The sequence below is a fragment of the Vombatus ursinus genome, unplaced genomic scaffold, assembly GCF_900497805.2.
Source record: "Vombatus ursinus unplaced genomic scaffold, bare-nosed wombat genome assembly UNPS02014794.1, whole genome shotgun sequence".
Taxonomy (NCBI): Eukaryota; Metazoa; Chordata; class Mammalia; order Diprotodontia; family Vombatidae; genus Vombatus; species Vombatus ursinus.
Window position 1 is genome coordinate 93104 of NW_020954572.1, and position 21913 is coordinate 115016.

Consider the following 21913-nt stretch of genomic DNA (forward strand, 5'->3'; position numbering starts at 1 on the left):
AGCCTCAAATTTTCTCTCTCCCTCCCTCACCTTCCCCCTCCCTGGGGCAGTAAGCATTTTAATAAAGGTTATACATGTTCAATCATGCAAAACATATTACCATGGCAGGGATTCTTAAACTTTCATCTCAGGACCCCTTTACACTCTTAAATAATTGAGGACCTTCCCCCAAAGGGCTTTTGATAATGTGTTATATCTATTGATATTAATAACCAATTAAGACAACTTAGTGTTATTATAAAAAATAATTTTGACCTCACAGATTCCATGAAATAGTCTCTGGGACCCCCAAGGCTTCCTGGACCACATTCTGAGAACCGCTGGAATAAAGAAATAAAGTTCTGGCCTTGGAATCAAGACACACTGGGTTCAGTGAACCCTCACTATTTTTTCTAACCTAGATTTGTGATATCATTGCTGTAGGGAGTTCCCTGTGAGGGCTTGACTAAAGCAGATCAACTCCTTCTCTGGAATCTATAGTCTTAGAAGTTGGTTGGGGCACTGACTGGTTAAGTGGCCTGCCCAGGGTCACACAACCAGGACTTCCTCCCCCTGAGGCTAGTTCTCTAATCACTGTTCCACATCACTCCTCTATTGATGCTACTTCTTAGCTATGTCACCTTGAACATATCACATGCACTCTTGGAGTGTCATCTGCCTTACCTACAAAATGTGGACAATTGTACAAAAGGGCAGGCAGGTGGTGCAGTGGATAGAGCGCTGGGCCTGGAATCAGGAAGACTCATCTTCCTGAGTTCAAATATGGCCTCAGATACTTACTAGTGTGACCCTGGGCAAGTCACTTAACCCTGTTTGCCTCAGTTTCCTCATCTGTAAAATGAGCTGAAGAAGGAAATGGCAAACCACTCCAGTATCTATGCCAAGAAAACCCCAAATGGATGTGACTAAAACAATTGAATGCCAACAATTGTACAAACAGTACCTCCGTCACAAAGCTGTAATGAGTATCAAATGAGATAATGGATGGAAAACATTTTGCAAATGTTAAAGTGCTATGTAAATGCCAATTACTAAAGTGTTTTTGGCATGTGCTTCATTTTCTTAATGGATCAATTGTTCATGTCATGATTATAAATTCCCTAAAATAAAAAGGAGAGAGATTGGAAGGAACATTATAATTGGAAAAAAGATACATCCTACCCCCAAACACAGCCCTTTCTCCATCGTTAGTTTTTGCACTGGGTTTTGGAGGCAACTTAGCGCATTGAGGGACAAAATGATGACATTTGGAATTGGGGGCTATGGCAGAGATGCCCCAGAGGAGCTCATTATGTGTCTTTTAAAAAGAAAGGAAGGAGACCTGCTTCCATTAAAGTCCCACTCCAATCCCTCAAGCTCTGGCAGCCCTACCAGGCTGCAAAGGCATTGAGGATGGGGGCGGCATCAGACTGTGTCTGTTCTCTGGGGACCAGTAGCATTATGTTCAAAGGGGATCCTCTTCCAGAGGATGTTGTTTGTTGGTTTGTTTTGCCACTGTAACTCACGAAGACCCAACGAATCACAGAGGTTGTGACTTGTGTTTGTAGAAGGAACAGTAAGTGAGGGAATACCTTTTTTTTGGGGGGGTGGGAGGTTCCAGTGATTTCATGGGCATAGTGAATGTCCAGACTCCATGACCAATGCTGATTGGCACCTGCCCTATAACTTATGGTCTTAGAGAGTTACCTGGGCCACTGAGAAGTTAAGTGACTTCCCTAGAGGCACACATAATTGTCAGGAGACTTGAACCCGGGTTGGCTCTCAATCCACCGCACCAAGATGGCCCTCGTGATATCTCTATGACAGAATCCTCCCAATGTCATCGGTCCTCTTCGAGAACAAAAGGTAAGCAACAAACAACAACAATGGCGGAATCCTAGAACTTTTTAAACGTTGAAGAAGGGAGGAATCAGCAAGGGCCAGAGAGAGACTTTGGTGCAAATCTTGTATGTAGAAAACAAAGGAACAATGTTGTCTGCTGATTACCACCCATCCCTTACAGTTTACTTGACGTGACACCTCCCTAGAAGTCTTCCTGGTTTCCTTTCACCATAGACATGAACCATCCCCTCCACCCCCACCTCACATAGCCCTTGGTTTGCATCCCTCTGAATGCAGAACGTAGATTCATAGAATGCTAGAGTGTGAGGGCCCTTACATAGAATCCTAGATCTATGGCTGGCTGGGACTTCGGAAGCCCCTTTGCCCAACCCCTTCATTTTACAGTTGAGGACCAGTGGGGCAAGCAAGGTGACTTGCCCAAGGTCACTAGGGCAATAAACAATTGGTGATTACTCTCATGTATTACTGTGTATCATAGTTATTTATATACATATATATGTATACATATACATATACATATATATATATATATTCCAGTCTACTGGACTCTTAAGTTTCATGAGATCAGGGACTTCATTTTATATAATCTTTGGATGGTCCTCAGGGCCTACCACAGGGTTCCACAGAGGGTAAGTGCTTAGCAAATGTCTGTTAAATTGAATTTGTTGACCACCCCAGGAAGCTAGGAGGAGTCAAAGCAAGGGGAGCTCAGTGGGAACTTAGTCCTGGAAGCTTCCTGGGCAAGGAAGGGAAGCAGTCATACAGACTGAAGGCATTGGATGCTCAGGGGCTAAGCCCCAGTGGAAAGTGCACCAGTAACAGAGAGAGAGCGAACAGCATCCAAAGGGTTAACTTAGGGAGAAGGGATAACTATTTGTCCATTAATAGGCGGCTGTACACGGTGAGAGGAGGAGGGGAGGAGAGGCAGAGTTCAAAATGCCAACTGATGAGTGAAATGAAGGGAAAGGAAGTTCCAGCTAGCACAAGGAACATTTTCCTTCTTCTACCCTCCTCTCTCCTGCCAATGGAGGTTTCAAAAGTGATAGGTAAGAGGAGGGGTCGTTTGAAATTTGATGTGGACAAAGCACCGACTCATTCCATTGGACAAGGGGAAATAGAATCATGGCGCCTGAGATGAGGGAAATCAATTCCAGAGAACTGGGGGACTCGCCTTATGTCATATGACTAGAGGCAGATCTGGGCGTAGAACCTATGACACCATGTGAGGTACAGAACTAGGCCAACCAAGCTAGGGCCTTCCTCAGCACTCTCCTCTAATGGCCTCCATTAGGACTTTCTTTGGACACAGGACAGCACTTCCAAGACCACCATCTCAGGCTGAGCCCTGCCTCTCTGAGCTCCCATTCTCCAAGGGCTTGGCTGCCAATGGGGACACTGGCATCTTAACTGTAAAATCTTCCCCACGTTGCTGCCTTTGGACGGATGGAAGTGGGAGGTTTCTGGGCGGTTTGTCTTGAGAGGACCCATAGCTGACACACATTCTGACTGTAATCTTTGCTTTTCTACTTGGAGCTTAATGACACTTAGTCTGAAATGGGAGGCAACTGAATTCAGAAACAAGAGAATTAAAAGACTGAAAAAAAGTGGACTGGAATTGCAGAGAATCTAAGAGATGGAAGGGATCTCAGAGGCCATTCCTGCCCTCTGCAACACCCCTAACAGAGGTCAGCCAGCTCTGTTTGAACCTCTCCACTGACAGGAACTCACTACCTGTTCTCCTTTTGGACAGCTCTAATTGCTGGGAAATTTCTCCTTCCACTGAATTTAAATCTGCTTCAGTGTAACATATACTTCTTGTTCCTAGTTCTCTCCTCTGGAGCTAAGCAGAACAAATCTGATCTCTATTCCTAAGGATAGCTCTTTGAATACTTGAAGACTTAATACCCTCTAAGATTTATTTTTCATGGACAAAGAGAATGAGGGTGGTACATTTGGCTTACTCCCACCCAACCTTTCTGAAAGTCCTGGGTGTTTATTCAAAGTCACCTAGTACTAACTTTCCAACAATTCAAGGATCTTGGTAAAAATTCCAGCTAGGAGAAGTTTATTTTTAGTGCTTTTAAATCCTTTCTCTTTGTCTCCTTGCCTTTCTAACCCAGATGTCTCATTATGTACCCTGATACCCAACAATCTCCCACTCTCCACAGAAAGACATCTGGACCACCTCTCTTTCTCATCATAATGTCTTTATCATAACGTCCTCATTCCTTATAATGTCTCTCCTCATTGTCATCATAAAGTCCTCATTCTTTTAGGTGAACTAGTAGAGTTAATGGATGATAATAGCTTTTCACATCTCCCTTTGCCTCAAATAATAAAGGTGCATTTCAATCTGAAACGCCAACACATTAATTTGAAACGCCAACACGTTAACCTAAGGGAGCAGGCAATATGGGAGATTCAGACCCTGGGCAGGCTGGTTAGGTAGGGCTACTTGGAAACATGCACACACACACACACACACACACACACACACACAAATACCTTCTTATGAAACTTGCTTCCATATGCCCCTTATACTGCTTTTATCATAACACCTCCCTACCCCCAATCCATAATTCCCTTTTCAATATATACTTGTAAGACAGCTCCTTTTTCTTTGAAAATGTCTTACAGGCTGCAATTCACGTTCCCTTTCCCAGATAAGAGGGAGAGGCAGTCACAGCCTGAGCTTTGTGGAGCAGTGCCTGGATGTGCCGTCGGCATCTCAGGCGCCTGGGAATCTCTTGGAGTTTATTCATACGCTCAGCATGTGTGTCTGAGTGGGTTTTCTGAGAGCCATCAGAGGGTGGAGCTCAGGGGTAGAAGAACCTGGCTGAGCTGCAACATTTGTCCATGGCTCATAATCTCACTCCATCTTCAGGCTTTACCTAGGCGGGGAGCCTGCAGGTAACAGAGGTGTTAGAACTGAAGCCAGCGGAGAAGCTCCAGCCCACAGATCACATCGCTGGTACCTCTACTGAATGACTTGGCCTGGTCTAACATTCCTGGCCAGTCCCTCCCGTTCCAGGAGGGGAAGCGACCGGGCACGGTGGGCGGAGTTTAGTTAGCAGCTCAGGCTCCTCCCTCCGGGCTTCGTTTTTCCCAGAGGCCTCTGGGCTGCTCAGTGGGTAGGACTCCTTGGACCCTGTCTTCCCAGAACAGGTCAGGAAGCCAAAGCAAGAATTGCGTAACCTGGCCAAGTCTTTGTGGGTGTTCTCACTCACAAAACAGTATAACACCGGGTCAGCCACACAGTTGAAACTAGTCAGGAGAAGGGAGAAGTGGTAGATGTTGAAGATCCCCTTGGCAAACTCACAGTTAACTTCCCACAGGTTGCGCACGACCAGCAGGACATGGTAGGGCAAAAAGCAGGCCAAGAAAATAATCATGGTACTCAATACTAGTCTCTGGATTTGGTCTTTTCTGTTCTTCTGAGTGCCGTGGCTTCTCTGCACAGCCCTTAGGATGCCCCAGTAAGAGAAGAAAAGCAGGCAAATGGGAAAGAGGAAACCCACCGAGAACCTGTAATAATTGATTTTACGCTGCCATGCCTCGATGGGATAGTGCTCAAAGCAGACCCGATGTCGGTCCTTATCCTCCACGACCTCACTATTCCTGAAGAAAACGGCACCGGCCAGGAGCTCCTTGACCCAGATCACCACGCTGACTCCAGCAGCGGCCTTCACGGTGCGGAATTGGTGGAAGCGGAAAGGATGGGCCACTGCCAGGTACCTATCGATGGAAATGCAGCAGAGAAAGCCCACACTGATGTAAATGTTCTCATAGAGGAGAATGCCGCAGATCTTACAGGACAGGTCTCCGTGGGGCCAGTCATCGTGCTGCAGAACATACTGGAGCCAGAAGGGCAGGGAGCAGATGTAGAGGAGGTCAGCCACAGTCAGGTTGCAGAGGTAGACCCCCAATTCATTCTTGGCTTTGACCTGTAGATAGCCATAGTAGAGAGAGAGGCAGTTGGCTGGGAAACCCACCACCAACACTAAAACATAGATCACCGGAGCCAGAGTCTGGTGAATGGTGTGGTCGATGGTACAGTTGCTAGAGAGATTGTCCACTGTAATATTCCCCATCTTCTGGACCAAAGAAGACTTTGCCCCTCAAGGAGTTCAAAGATAGTCTGCCTTTCTCAGTCTCATTTTGTTTCTGGGGACTTGGAGTTTGGGGTCCATGCTACCCCTAGGTCATGGCCAAAGGGTTGTTGTGGTTGTTATCGCTAGAACATATATCCCTAAAAGCCAAACATAGAAAAGTCCTTAGAAGGGTTAGCATTCAATGTTCTCCAAAGCATCTAGATAAGTAAAGATATGGGGTGTTTATCCCTCCTCCAAACCCAAGATGGTAAAATGTGACCTGCCCAATGGCTCTCCCTTCTCTCTCCTGCCCTGGCTCTGGCAGTCTGTGATTCCCCACTGTGGTGTGAGAAGCAGATATCACTGCCAGAGAATCTCCAGTGCTGAACCTGGCTTTCATACACAGGTTCAACAAGGGGTTCAAAGAGTACAAATAAGTACAAAGACATTTAATATATATTTTGGGTGGAGCTGTGAACTGGTCTAGCCCATTCTGGAAAGCAGTTTGGAACTATGCTCCAAAAGTTATTAAATTGTGCATACCTTTTGATCTAGAAATACCTCTACCAGCTCTATACTTTGAAGAGATCAAAGAAAGAGGGGAAAGGATCAATATATACAAAAATATTTATAGTGTTCTTTTGTGGTGTCAAAGAACTAGGAGGGCGTTTCCATTCATTGGGGAACAGCTGAATGAATTATGGCACATGAATGTGGTGGAATACTATTTCAGAAAAACTTGGAAAGACTTGTACGAACTGATACAGATTGAAGTAAGCAGAACCAGGTGAACAATTTATATAATAAAAACAATATTGTAAAGGCAAACAACTCTGAAAGACATTGGGGCTCTGCTGGCCAACCATAATTCTACAAGATTTATGATGAAGCATGCTATCTACCTCCTGACAGAGAGGTGATGGATTCTAGATAGAGAATGAGAGATACATTTTTAGACATTGCAAATTTGGGATTTGTTTTGCTTGACTATGCATATTTATTACCGATGTTTTGTTTTTCTTTTTGTCTCAGTTCAGAAGCGGGGAAGGCAGAAACAGGGGAACTAGGGATAGAATTGCTCCCCCCCTCCCCAAAAAAATGGAGAACAGAAATAGAAACTTTTTTTGAAATGCACAGAAGATAACAGAAGGAAAGCCAGAAGGAATCACAGGAAAGAAGGGCAGATCTGAAAGTAACATGGTAAATTTGTCATGTACTTAAAAAGAAAAGCAAGCTGTACATAACAGATGCACAGCTGCATGTATAACCCTCTCTTTCTACTCTACTGTGTATATTAAAACACTCACTTTAGTTGATGCTAAAGTTCGTAATTTTTTAAAATGTGAAAAAATAAAATAAAAATAAGCAAAAATAAAATAGAGAAAGATAATTATACTTAACAAAATTTCATGACAAGTATTAAGGTTAGTGACAAGTGTTAAGCTTCATGAGCTTAAAAAAATTATTTATGGGAATCAATTAAGCCATTAAAAACCAAGTTTGTCATCATCACTCTCTAGCTCTTCTCAGGATAGCCTCAGAAGTGGCTTAAATCTTGATAAATATCCTCATGGATTGAGGCCTCTCTTTGGTGATACTCATTAGGTTACAATGGAGAGAGTACTAGGTTTAGAGTTAGAGTAGCTGAATTCAAATCTGGTCTGTTACTTATTACTTGTGTAAATCACTTCACTTTTTTAGATCTATTTACTCAATTGTAAAATGGGGGGGGCTTGATTACCTCTAAATTCTCTTTCAGAGCTATGATCTTATGATTTCATTTGAACTTGGGAACTGACCATCCATTAGTCATTACCTTTCTCTGTCTCTGTTGAGTAGGAAATGCAATTTTTTTAAACTGGAAGTTGTCATTTTTCTCATAATATTCATTTTTTATATTTTGAGTTCTAAATTTTTTCCCTGACTTCAGCCCTTCCCCCACTGATTGAGAAGGCAAGCAATATGATACCAATTGTATGTGTGAACTCATGCAAAACATATATCTGTATTAGCCATGTTGCAAAAATAAAAAAAATAAGAAACAAGAAATTAAAAAGTGCAAAAAAATAGGCTTCAATCTGCACTCAGAGTTCATCAGTTCTTGCTGAAGGTGGGTAGGATTTCTCATCATGAGTCCTTTGGAATGGTCATGGATCATTGTATTGATCAGAGTAGCTAAATCATTCACAGGTGATTATTGTCACTGTGTATAATGTTCTTCTGGTTCTGTTCACTTTGTATCAGTTCATGTAAGTCTTCCCAGGTTTTTCTGAAACCATTTTCTTCATCATTTCTTATAGCACAATAATACTCCATCACAATCACATGCCATAACTTGTTCAGTCATTCCCCAATTGATGGGCATCCCCATAATTTCTAATTCTTTGCCACTACAAAAAAGAGCTGCTACAAATATTTTTGTACATATGAGTCCTTTTCCCTTTTCTTCAATCTCTTTGGGATACAGACCTAGTAGTGGTATTGCTGGTTCAAAAGATATGCATGGTTTTATAGACCTTTGGGCACAGTATCAAATTGTTCTCCAGAATGGTTGGACCAGTTCACTACTCCACCAACAGTGCATTAGTGTCCCTATTTTTCCACATACCCTCCAGCATTTATCATTTTCCTTGTCTGTCATATTAACCACTGTGATAGGTGTGAGGTAATGCTTCAGCATTGTTTTAATTTGCAGGAAATGCAATTTCTCATCAAAGATACCAAGGGCATTGGAAACATCTTTACTCCTGGCTCTACTCCGTGGATTTTTCTACTTCCTCCTCATCAAGCTTTGCCCTGTGGCCCTGTCCTCTGATTGATGAGTCTTTGGCTCAGACTATCATTTTGTGTTCCCAGGCCAAGATCCTGGCTCTTCTCCAGACTAACTTTTCTAACTCCTCCGCAGTAGTCTTAGTGCCTTTTCAGGTAACCTTATAGCTCTCCTCCAACACATACACTTTCTAGCAGCCTTTTATGTATCCTTCTCCCATTAGAATGTAAGCTCTTTGAGGGTAGGGATGATCTTTTTTGCTTGTCTTTAAATTCCTGGCACTTAGTATGTTGCTTGGCACATAGTACGCACTTAATAAATGTTCTATCGATCTATTAGAAGGCTTGAGAATTCTCTAAAGTATTAAATGTCAGCTGATGCCCTTTCTGTTTAGAAAAGAAGTCCCAGGGTGGCTGAGCAAGAGGCCATCAGCTATGATCACAACTAGAAGAAGTCATATTCTAATTTCAGGTCTTGATTTCCCCCTCTGGAATATGGGAACATTGTCAGTACAACCTTGATGAAGAGGGAAGGGATCAAGCATTTGTTAAGTATTTAATTACGTGCCAGGCACTGTGCTAAGTGGGCAGTTAGGTGGCAAAGTGAATAGAGAGCCAGGCCTGGAGTCAGGAAGACTCATCTTCCTGAGTTCAAATCTGGCCTCAGATACTTCCTAGCTGTATGACCCTGAGGAAGTCACTTAACCTTGTTTGCCTCAGTTTTCTCATATATCAAATGAACTGGAGAAGAAAATGGCAAACCACTCCAGTAACTTTGCCCAAATGGGGTCATAAAGAATTGGACATAACTGAAAAACAACAAAAATATGCTAAGTGCCTTATAAATATTATTTCATTTCATCCTCACAACAACTCAGAAACTGAGGCAAGCAGAGGTTAACTAACTTACCCAGAATTACACAGCTAGGAAGCGTTCAATGCCAAATTTGAATTCAGGTCTTCCTGACCCCAGGTCTAGTCCTATGGAATCCGTCACAAAGAAGGTAAGAGTTTAGAATGTCTTGGACCCTACTGGAAGGGACATAAATCCTACACTGTGTTTTAAAGTCCTTTGGCCTAGATACTGAAGCTCAATTAAACTTCCTCCTCCCAAGACTCTCATAAAAGACTGTGGAGAAAAAATTAAGTAGTCAATAGCAACGCGGTCCTTTAGGGTCCTTTAGCTGGCTTTCAGTAACATTAATGTTTATATTTCCACTGGAGTCTTTGCTGGAAATAATCTGATAATAACATGGAACGAAAATCAGATATCATCTAAAGCATGGTCCTTCTTGGGGGGCAGGTAGGGGACCTAGTGAGTGGGAGCAGGTGAGAGAAGTGTTTTTCCTTTGGGTTCTGCAGTTGCTCCAGGTTCTTCTGGCTTCCGACTTTGAGAGAGAAGATGGATGATGCCAATCCCACTTCAGGTTTCTGGAGGTAAAATAATACTCTGGAAGAAACTGACATGAAAGGAACTAATGTCTTGTCACTATTCCCAGCTTATGGACTAAAGACTGCAGGGAATTATCTGTTCTGTGATATCTGGGACTCTCTTTTGGGAAGTGGGAAGTAATAAAAGCGCTGGTGAACCATTGCAATGGGAGTATCCTGCATTTCTTAGGAGCAAGGGAAGGAATTAGAATGAAGTAAGGCACTAGAAGGAAATATAAAAACCTCCATGGACTGCCGGATGCTTGGAGCAATGGGGCAGTGATTTAATTAAATTTAATTGTCTGGATAACTTGAAAGTTAAATAAAAGTCTCTATTTGTTTCAGCCTTCATTATAAAAATAATGCCTCACATTTCTACTTCAACTCTACCATTCTTTCTAGTTACAGCATGATGCCCCTTATAATGTTGAGACTCTTTATAAAATGTAAGGATCCAATTTTTTTTTAAACAAAGAAACCCATTTATCCAAGTCAATAACAAAACAGAAATCAGAGAAAATATGTATAGTAGAATATATACCAGACAATAAGGGCAGCTAGAAGCACAGTGAATAGAGTGCCAGGCCTGGAGTCAGGAAGACTTATCTTCTTGAGTTCAAATCCGGCCTCAGACACTTCCTAGCTGTGTGACCCTGGGCAAGTCACTTAACCCTGTTTGCCTCAGTTTCCTCATCTGTAAAATGAGCTGGAGAAGGAAATGGCAACCACTTTGCCAAGAAAAATCTCAAATAAGGTCATTGAGAGTCAGATACAATTGAAAAATGACTCAACAACAACAACAAAATACTAGACGATGTAAGAGTGAAGGAGCTCTTTGATTGGGCGTGTGACAACTCAGTGCAACCAAGAGAATCCCAGGTATTGAAAGGAAAACTCCCTGAAGTCTCTAGGACAACAAACTGGGGATAAGGACGTGATGGGGACGTGATGCTAGTGCCTTTCATGTCAGTTTCTTCCAGAGTATTATTTTCCCTCCAGCAACCTAAAGTGGAATTTGCATCATCCATCTTCTCTCTCAAAGCAGGGAGCCAAAAGCACCTGAAGCAACTGCAGGACCCAAAGAGACTTCCGAGACCAAAGAAAGAAAAGAACCTGGCTCTCTCCTCTCCCCCTCTCCCCAACCCTGCCCTGCCCCTCACACAGGCATGGGGCATACATCCCTACAGATGATGAAAAAATCCCATCCAAATGGGTTTTAGGACTCAGGTTACCTTCCTTCCCTGAGCCAAATTTTTTTTACAGCCCCTTGCAAAGATTAACTAGGGACAAGGCCAAAACCTGTAATTATACAGAATAAATGCAAAGATCAGCCCTTTAAAACAATAAGTGAGTCTCCTTGTGTCCCAGGTACCCAACCTTCAGTATTATTGAAACAGAAATAAACAAATGCACATTAACAGCACATTCAGTAACCACGGCACTATAGAGAGCAGCACCTGGGAGGAGGATGGTGAAAACACACCTGATGACGCACAGGATGTAACACATGCACATTTCAAAAGTGTGTGCATATCCATAACTCACTGGCAGCAATCAAAAGCAGCACAAATGGCTGACTAACAAAGCAAAGCTAGCTAGCTGCAACAATGGCACTAGCAACAGGCCTATGTATAAAATGCAGCTTAACCATAAGCAGTAGCATATATACAACACAATTAGCAAACAGACATTGCTAAGGCATGAACGAAACATAAAACACAAACAAATACAACAGCAAAATTTTTAAAAAGCAAACTCAAGCATGCAGTAATTCACTTGTACAACGGTGAACATGCCATTACAAGCAAAGCACACTTCACACGGGCAAGCTCTAGTATTTTTGTCTTAATACATGTGTAACTATTTCTTTCACCGGCCTAGTGACTAGTCCAAGGGGCTTCATTCTCTTGTCACTGACTAATTTTTCAGTCCCTGTACTTGAGCTAGGCCTTGGTATTAGCTAACTACCAGGATCAGACGAGTGGACTGGCAGCCGTGCCAGGTTGGCTATCAGTATATTCTTGCTCTGTGGATTGAATCTGTACTATAGAAGCCTCCATTGCAGTTTGGGACAAGGACAGTCGCATTGACCTCATCATCAATTCTTTATCGGTCCGTGGGACCGTGTGCAGAGGTGATGGTAAAAATTGAGAATGTGGATTACAGTGCTGTCCTGCACAATAGTAGCTCTCCAGTTACCATCTTTCTAATCTTTTTATGACTGGCATTTGGATAAAATGTCTTTCAAGTCTATGACAGGGCTTGGACTTGGTGGTCTGAAATGATGAAGACTATCTACATGTGGAATATATATCTAGGTGTTAACAGAAAAGTAGTCATTCCATCTATGGTACGTCCAGACCTTCCAACACTCATCAGAATGTCAGCATCTATTGGAATTGATTCTAGTCTTCAAAATTCAAGCGGGATACTGTGAGCCACCAGCTGGTACCCGATACCTGTACACTTTGACCATCCGTGTAGGCTGTGCAGAGGCTTACAAGAGGATAGAGGCAACAGGTTCCTGTGAACATCATAGAAACCCCAAATGTTCACCCTCTGCAAGATCCCGAGGTTTGTGGCTTTGGGGACTCCCTAGTACCACAAGAATGGAAAGACAGGTTGAGGCTGCAACTCAGCAAGAGGACAGGTGCATTCTGATTGCATGAATGAAATACGGGATGTGCTTGAGGTGCAACCCATAGAATCCATCTCACTAATTCTGGACCAAACAGAGAAAGAGCTAGGAAGATGCCTCGGTCTATGATGGAAGATCTCAGAAATCATCTCGAAGAAATGCTGGTGAACGGCATCATTACAGAATCCAGAAGCCCTTATGCAGCACCCAGTGTGGTGGTGCCTAAGAAAATGTGTGTTAATTACCAAACTCTGAACAAAAGGACTAAAGAGGACCAGTACACTATGCAACATGGATACAAGATGACTTGGATTGTCTGCAAGGCAACCAGAGGTTTTCAGCCTTGGACTTGTATAGTGGGTACTATCAGATTCAGTGTATGAGGATGACAAGGAAGACTGCTTTCATCTCTCTAACTTCAGTTTTACCAGCTTGAGCAAAGGCCCCAAGCTGTCTTTGAGGCATGACCCATTTTCCAAAGGCTGATAGAGAAAGTAGCTGGAGATATGAACTGTCTGGAAGCTTTTGTGTACCTTGATGACATCATTGTCTTTGGTGAGATGCTGGAGGAACACGAGGAGACTGATGAAAATGTTAGTTTGGCTGGAGGAAGCTGATTTAAAGCTGTCAATTGACAAATGACAATTTTGCAGAGCTTCTATTAAGCTTGTGGATCACATTGTCTCCCCAAGAGAAGGTGGAAACACTTCTCAAGTGGCCACACCCACAAAATCTTAGAAATTTAAGAACTTTTCTGGGATCTCAGCCAATCAGTAAACATTTATTAAGCACCTATTATGTGCCAGGCACTGTACGAATCATTTTACAAATAATATCGCATTCAAACTTCACAACAACCCTGAGAGGTAGGTGCTATTATTATCCTTGTTTTACAGTTGATGAAATTGAGACAAATAGAGGTTAAGTAACTTGCCCAGGGTCACATGGCTAGTAAATGTTTGAACTCAGGTCTTCCTGACCCAAATCCCGGTCCTCTATTCTCTGTGCCACCTACCTGCTCTATGGGGGAGTTGGTCTTTTCTAAAAAGGGTGGAAAAAAATTCCAAGTAATTAAATGTTCTGCTTAGTAGGTCTCTAATTAATGGTAAGTCTGTAAAATGAGACAGAGAAGAAAATGGCAAACCACTCCAGCATCTTTGCCAAGAAACCCCAAATGGGGTCACAAACAGTCAGACAAGACTGAAATGACTAAACAACAACAATGATGGTACCTACTTCACAGGGTTCTCGTGAGCATTAAGGGAGAGAACATGTGTAAACCCCTTTGCAAACCTTAAAGTGCTACATAAATGTGAATTATTATTTTTATTTGTCATAAGGAGACTCAAGGGAAAGAATACAAATTGTCAGTATAAAACTAGCCCCAGTGCTAAAGAAAAGAAACTAAAAGTTAACTTGCCTACTCATCCACTTAGCTCTGACTGTTAGATTTCCATACAACTAGACTAAATGTGTCCCTTATGACTTTTACCCATTTTTCCTACTTTTACCCTCTTGGACCAAGTAGTCTAATTTCTCTCCCACACAATTGCCCTCAGATAGTTAAAGACAGTCTTCATGTTCCTTTTCCCCGTGCTTCCCCCTACAGAATCTTCTCTTCTCCAGGTTAAACATGCCCAATTCTTTCAATGGATCCATCATCTGTGGACCTCTCACCATCCTCTAGACATGGCCAATTTGTCAATATCCCTTTTAAATGTGGTACCCAGAATGAACCCAATACTCTAATGTAGATGGCCTTTGAGATGCCTTCCAACTCAATGATTCTGTAATTCTTAGACTTGAAGTCAGTAGACTTGGGTTGGAATCCTAGCTCTAACATTAGCTTTGTGACTTGGAACAAACCATCATTACCTCTCTAAGCCTCAGTTACATTAACTGTAAAGTGTGAATTATAATATTTTTTGCTCCCTACCTCAGAAGGTTGTCGTGAGGAAAGTGCTCTGTAAGCCTTAAACAGCTTTAAAAATGCAAAAAATTGTTACTGTTATTAGTTGTAGGCTAACAGCAACATCTCCATATATGGTGGTTAATTCTATACCTCCAGTTCTATGAATAGAAGAACCAAGAAAATGACTTGTGTATCATGACACAGGAAAAGACAGTATACTTCCTAGCGGATCCAAAATTTCCATTTGTATACAGGTAGAGCCACAGAACTGGGCTCTCTGGAAGGGATCTAGCAAAGACTGAAAAGAAAAGGGAAAAGACATAGTTAGCCAACTTCTCAAAGGCCATTATGGTTTGGTTTTTCCTTGGAGGTGGAGATTTCATTAGAACTTCTGACATTTTCAGGAAGGAGCCACATGCAAAAGTTTTCAGTCAGATCAAATCAATAACACAAGGATCTCAAGTCTCAGCTTCTCATGATGAAAATGCAGTGTTCTTCTTTCAATTGATGATGGCTTTTTCCTGGAATCCCAAGCTTTGTTTCAGAATGCAGAAGCTCCTGAAGAGCCCCTGGAATGAATCAAGATCCTACTAGCCTTGAAAACAATTCTCATGAAGCTTCTCAAGTGAGTCAGGAGGAAAAAGAGTTTCATTCTCATCTTGGGCCATGTGGGTCTGTGTCTCATTGTTTATTCATTCACCAAACACATGTGCAAAGCACTTTGCTAGGTACCGAGGAAGGCACAAAGCTGAAATAAGAAATGACTCCCGCCCCCATAAAGCATGTAGTCTAGTAGCATAAAACATAAACAAATAATTATAACAGAATATTATGTGGTAAATAAATCAGCAAGGTGCAAAATGGAGTTTCAAGAGGCCCAATGACCCAAATGTTTTCAGATTAAATTCTATTCAAATGGCATCTATTATGTGCACTGTCTTGTATAAAGTGCCAAGGATACAGAGATGAAATTTTAGTGATTAAAATGTTCATACCCTTTGACCCAAAGATTCCACTACTAGGTTTATATTCCAAAGAGGTCATTGATAAGAAGACCATCTCCATATACAACAAAATACTTACAGCAGTACTTTTTTTTTCAGTAGCAAAGAATTGTATCTGGAAGAAGCAAAGCAATCTAATATCTGAGTATTAATTTTTAAGATAGCAAAAAATCAATAACTGTCAACCACTTGGCCTCGTTTCCCACCTATACAAAATCTTTCTCTGAGTCATTTTTACATGAATCTAAGGCATTCTCATTGAGGGTACTAGTAGGGAACAAATAGGCTTTCACAAGTAATGCTCAACAATGGAACATATCTTTATCATTTTTCAGGCGAATGAAAGATCTAGAGAATACCAAGTCCCATTGTGCTTTTCGTTGCTGGTTATGAAAAAAAAAATGATTTCCTAAGCCAAATGCCACCCTAAAGGCTCTTTCCCAAAAAGCTATCTGCAATTTATACATAAGAATCATTCAATATTCAGTTAGTCATTCTGTATTTATTAAGCACCTACTATGTGTCAGACACTGTGCTATGTGCTGGTTATACAAAGAAAGGCAAAAGACAGTCCCTGCTCTCAAGGAGTTGACAGTTTAAAATACAACAACAAAAATGGAGTTCAATGACTCCACCGGCACCAATTACAAACACCAGGAGGGGCATAAAACAAGGAAATGTGTGCTTGTTAGAGATGTGATAAAGGAGATTGCCTGCGAATGGATTTATATTGCCCAGTTACTCCTGCTTACAGATGATATTGGGCTGGCCACATCAAAGCAGAGAACATCATGAAAGACTTAGCTATTCTGATCAACACAATGGTCCAAGACAATTATAAAGGACTCATAATGAAAAATGCTATCCACCTCCAGAGAGAGAACTGATGAACTCTGAATGCAAATTGGTCTTCATTTTTCTTTTCTTTTTTTTTTTTGGCAACACTGCTAATATGAAAATATGTTTTGCATGACTTCATATGTGTAATTGATATATTTCTTGCCTTCTCAATAGGTGGGGGAGGGACTGCAGGGAGGAAAAGAATTTGGAACTCAGAATAAAAAAAAATGTTAAAAATAAATAAGAAATTTAGGAGGGGAAAAAAAGCACGGAAATATTTTAGAGTATCCTGGAAAGGTCTGTCACCACCCAAAAGTTTGGCCTGAACATCCACACAGTAAAGAACAAATGCATCAAATTGCCCAAATTGTAATATGTATCTGGTTGAACAATGTAGAGTTTGTCTACCAGTATGTCTATCTGAGAGAGACAGTACAGATGGGCAACGAACTGGGCCTGAAGTGAATGAGAGGGAGAGAGTAGATTGGGTTGTTTTTAAAAACTACAAAGCTTCTTTAATGACCCCAAACTTCCCAGTGAAACAAAAGCCTGTCTTTTTGATGCTAAAATTCTACCAGCATTGTTGTAGGGAAAAGATCTGGTGAGGTGCATGGTGGATGTGAATAGGCAACATTTAACCAATGAAGGACCTTGAAAAAGAACAGGAGTAATCTCAGGCATCAAAGAAATATAACAGGAAGAGAGAATGGGTGGTGAGGGAGAAGGATGAGCAGTAGAATGAAGTCACCAGGTGCTACCCTGGTAACCTCATAATGTTAGGAAAAAATTGGGGAAGACCTCCACTGTGCTGAACTTTGGGGATAACATGGACACAGGATGGGCAGGCATGGATGGTTGGAATCTGCATCACCAGAGGGCATCAGGGTGGATCAGTGAGATCCATGAGGGTAGAGTTCAAGCCCAAGTTTTAATGATTAAAAGATAAATGTGCAATTGATAAATGGTCAAAAGATATGAATAGACAGTTTTTGGAGGAAGAAATCAAAGCTATGTATAGTCATATGAAAAAATGCTCCAAATTACTATTGATTAGAGAAATGCAAATTAAAACAACTTTGAGGTACCACCTCACACCTATCAGATTGGCTAAAATAATAGAAGGGGAAAATGACAAATGTTGGAGGGGATATGGAAAAATTGGAACACTAATATACTGTTGGTGAACTTTTGGAGAGCAATCTGGGATTATGCACCAAAAGTTATAAAACAGTGTATACCCTTTGACCCAGGAGGGGAGGGTAAGAGAGGGGAGGGTCTGTTTCCGAAGGTGATGAGGGAAAAAGGAAAAGAAACTATATATTCTAACATATTTATAGCAGCTCTCTTTGTTGACAAGGAACTAGAAATTGAGGAAATGTGCATCAACTGGGGAATGGCTGAATAAGCTGTGGTATGTGATTGTGATGGAGTACTACTGTTCCATAAGAAATAAAGAGCAGGTTGATTTTAGGAAAACATGGAAAGACTTGTACAAAATAATGGAATGAAATGAGCAAAACCAAGAAAACATTATATACAATAAGAGCAATATTGTGCGAAGAGTAAATGTGAATGACTAAGCTATTCTGAGTTATGTGAATATTCAAATCAGCTACAAAGGACCTATGAAGGAAGATGCTGTCACCTCCAGAGAAAGAACTGATATATGTATGTATTGCATAGTTGGCCTTCTTTAGTGAGCTAAAGAGGGAGAAACAGTTTGGAATTCAAATGTAGCAACAAAAAAAAAAGATAAAAAATATGAATATCCAACAAAGATACCTCTTTACTTCACTTGCCAGTCAAAGGTCTACCCTCCCATTAGTACTCTTTTTCATGTTCTCTATTGCCTTCTCTAAAAAGGCGACAGGCCTTTCAACAAGCTCCTTCTTCCATACTGTGGCTGGAAAAGCACCAGATCAGGAGTCAGGCGATCTGAATGTCAGCCTTGGTTTTTGCCATTAAATAGCTGTGTGATTTTGGGCAAATCACTTCCTCTCTCTGAGCATCAGTTTCCTCAAACGTAAAACAAAGGTGTTGTGCTAGATTGTCAGTGTGGTTCTTTCCGTTTCTAACATTCTATGATCATCTGAATCTAGGGTTTGATTGGATTTTTGGTCCCCATCTGGGGAGAAGATCATGAAATCATGGAGAGTTGAGTAGACTTTGTAGATCATCTCTTCCAGTCTCTACCAACATTGGAATCCCCTCTCCAACATCCCAGACTTTTGTAGAAGTTTTTCAATTTCAGTTCAGTTATCATGACAGAAATGAGGAAATCCAATCATCTAACCTTGGCTTGAAAAATCTCATAAGACAGCCCATTCCATCTTTGACAACTCAGTTATTAGAAAGTTCTTCCATATTTATTAAGTTAAAATCTGTTTCCCAGGAAATACCAAGCCACAGGTCTTAGATCTACCTTCTGGAGTTAAACAGAAAAAATTTCACTTGATAGCCTTTTAAATATTTGAAGACAGCTTTCTTGACCTGCCGCCTAAATTCTTCCTTTCCTACACTAAACAACTTAGTTTCTTCAACACCGGACAAATAATTTTACTTATCTGTGCCTCGGTTTCTTCATTTGTAAAATGAGGGATTCAATGACCTCTAAGATATTGCCTTTGATCTCAGTGCAGACTAAATCAAGGGAGCTGGGTTCAAATCCTAGCCCTAACACTGACTGTATGACATTAGGTAAGTCACAGCACCTCTGTGGGCTTCTAGGTTCCCTAGTGAGAGCTGTTCCTCAGAGGACATGGTTTTCAAACCTTAAATTATCCCAATCATCTTTCTTTGGATGTGTTTTAGTTTGTTGGCATGCCCTCAGTGGATTCCTTTTCCCAAAAAAAGGATGAACTCAACTTCCTGAAAACCACTCTTTCTAGGCTGAAGGACCTCATTTCCACACCCTGTGTTTCTTACAATAGAGATGTAAGCCTCAATTCCTTTTGGAGAAGAATTGAAATCAACTGCTTTCTGGAAACAGTCCTGGTGCTGGGTTTTACTTGTCAGTTTCCAGGGAAGGAAGTAACCCCAAATTGGATTCCTTTACCCCACCCAGCCAAGTAGACTATAGGGTAGCTTATACTCTTTAGGTGGTAGGAAGAAATAATAGTGCTGTGTTGCTCTGAAACCTAGAATTATGTTATTCTGTATAAACCCAGAATAGCCTCCTACTTAACTTTGCCCCTTCCATCCTTTTCTTCTTGTCTCTGCTCTCCAGGATAGTCATTTATTACTTCAATACTTCATGGATAGGGGCAGCTAGGTGGCACAGTGGACAGAGCACCGGCCCTGGAGTCAGGAGGACCTGAATTCAAATCCGGCCTCAGACACATAGCACTGACTAGCTGTGTGGCTTTGGGCAAGTCACTCAAACCCAACTGCCTCATCAAAAAAAAAAAAATACTTCACAGATAGTGTTGGACTTGGATTCAGGATGACCTAATTCACTTACTAGTAATATAACCCTGGGCAAATCAGTTAACCTCTCAGCCTCAGTTTTCTCACCTGTAAAATGGGGATAATGATAGTACCTACTTTCCAAAGTTGTTATGAGGATCCAAGAATATTTGCAAAGCAACTTAACACAGTGCCTCACACATAGTACACCTAATAAATGCTTATTTCCTCATTTCTTTCCTTCCTTCACCCTCCCAAAGGACCTAGGTGATGGAGAAGCCCCAAACTTCCATATCTTCTTTGTAGTGCTATCCTTAGTGACTTCCGGAAATGTTCCTAGTTCTGTTATGGTTCCTTCCCTCCCTCTTTCTACCACCTTTGGAACTGGTTTGGGACACACACACACACACACACACACACACACACACACACACACAAAATTACACAATCTTAGAAGTGAACTTCTAAAAAGACCAAAAGTCTTCAGGAAAAAAATAAAATATTTCTTCATTAATTCAAAGAAAATGCTTTAGGTGGTGGTCAGTGATTAGCAATTCTATCATGATCAGCCTGTGTGGGGACCACTAATGAAATAATGATAATGATCTATCTCATAGATTTAGAGGTAGAAAACGCCTTAGGGTTCATCTAGCCCACAATCCTTCCACTGCGACACTTACATTTTTGCCAGAAGAGTTGCCTAAAGAACTCTGCCCTCTATACAGCATTACAATAAACTTTTTGCCACTTGGCTGGAAGACTGCTGGAGTCTGAGAATTCTTTCCAGAGAACTCCGCCCTGAACCTCGGTATTTTGGGGTCCCTGCACCCCTAAAACCACATCATACTCTAAGGTATTTTATACTGTCTGCAATTATTTTAAATGGTCTAAAGCAATTTTGAATAATATTGGTGATACATAGTGTAGTTTCCCTGTTTATCTCTTTTAATTAAATCTATTTTAACTTTAACTCTGAGATCATGATTGCTACCTCTGCTCTTTTTATATCTCCTCTCCTTCCCTCTCCTCCCCTCCTCCCTTCTCCTTCTCTCTTCTCCTCTTCTCTCCTCTCTACGGGGTGTCATGCCCTTACCTGAGGGTACTCTGGCCAAAGGAAAGTAAATTTTGATGGCTGAAGCCTACCTGGATATCCTGGGGTTTACTGGTTAGATTTCTTTCTTAAAGACCATGTCTGAAACCCAATTCACTCTAGCTCTCATTGATTGGCCAACAATAGGTCCCTGCCCACCATTTAGCACCACTTAATGGTTACTTTTTGGTTTCTGATGGCTCAGAATGAATGTAAATAGTAATCTTTCTCTTTTGTCCAGAACCAACCTTAAGGGTCTCCCCCTCCCAGTTTGATTTTTTTTTTTCAATTAAAGGGGCCATCCTTTGGCTCACTTCTTGAACACCTCTAATCACTGAATGGGCACTGCCAAGTCAAAGTGAGAACTCTAAAAGGCCAAGGTCTCCCACTGCATCCAGAGCCATCTCCAGTTGTCCTGATACATACTTTGTCAATGGACCCAGATGGCTCTAGAGGAAGTGAGGCTGGTAACCTTGCACAGCCCACCCTCACTGTAATCCAATTCAGTTTCAAGTCTTGGCATCATCTTCCTGATGTCGTGGTCCTCTTCAAGAATGAAGGACAAACTACAACATTTTTGCCAATGAGAAAACTACTGAGTCAAATGCTTTTTCATAAACAGCACAATGGGACCTCCAAGTCTCTATCTTTCAGTCAACTGCAAAATGGTTAAGATGTCCTCCACTGCTGAATATAGCTTGTGAAAGCCTACTTATTCCTTAATTGAAGATGCCCTTGGGAAGTGACTTGCCCATGATCATGTTGTGGTCTGGGGTGCTGGGAACCCCAAAATGCAAGAGTAGGGGGGTCTGCCTTGAAAGAATTTGACTACTCAAGCCTTTTTTCAGTCAAAGTAGCCAAGTTTATTTGCCAGTATGGCCAGCAAGACTT

At 41.5% G+C, this 21913-nt stretch overlaps 1 protein-coding gene across 1 annotated transcript in view; it reads right to left on the minus strand.

Annotated features, from left to right (window-relative positions):
- Nucleotides 1–825: 825 nt before the first annotated feature.
- GPR68 (G protein-coupled receptor 68) overlaps nucleotides 826–21913 on the minus strand; it is a 51512-nt gene continuing 30424 nt past the window's right edge. Inside the window, exon 2 of the mRNA XM_027869831.1 lies at nucleotides 826–6091. Within this exon, the coding sequence (XP_027725632.1) occupies nucleotides 4842–5933 (1092 nt within the window). The 5' untranslated portion in view covers nucleotides 5934–6091 and the 3' untranslated portion in view covers nucleotides 826–4841. The remainder of the gene's footprint in view (nucleotides 6092–21913) is intronic.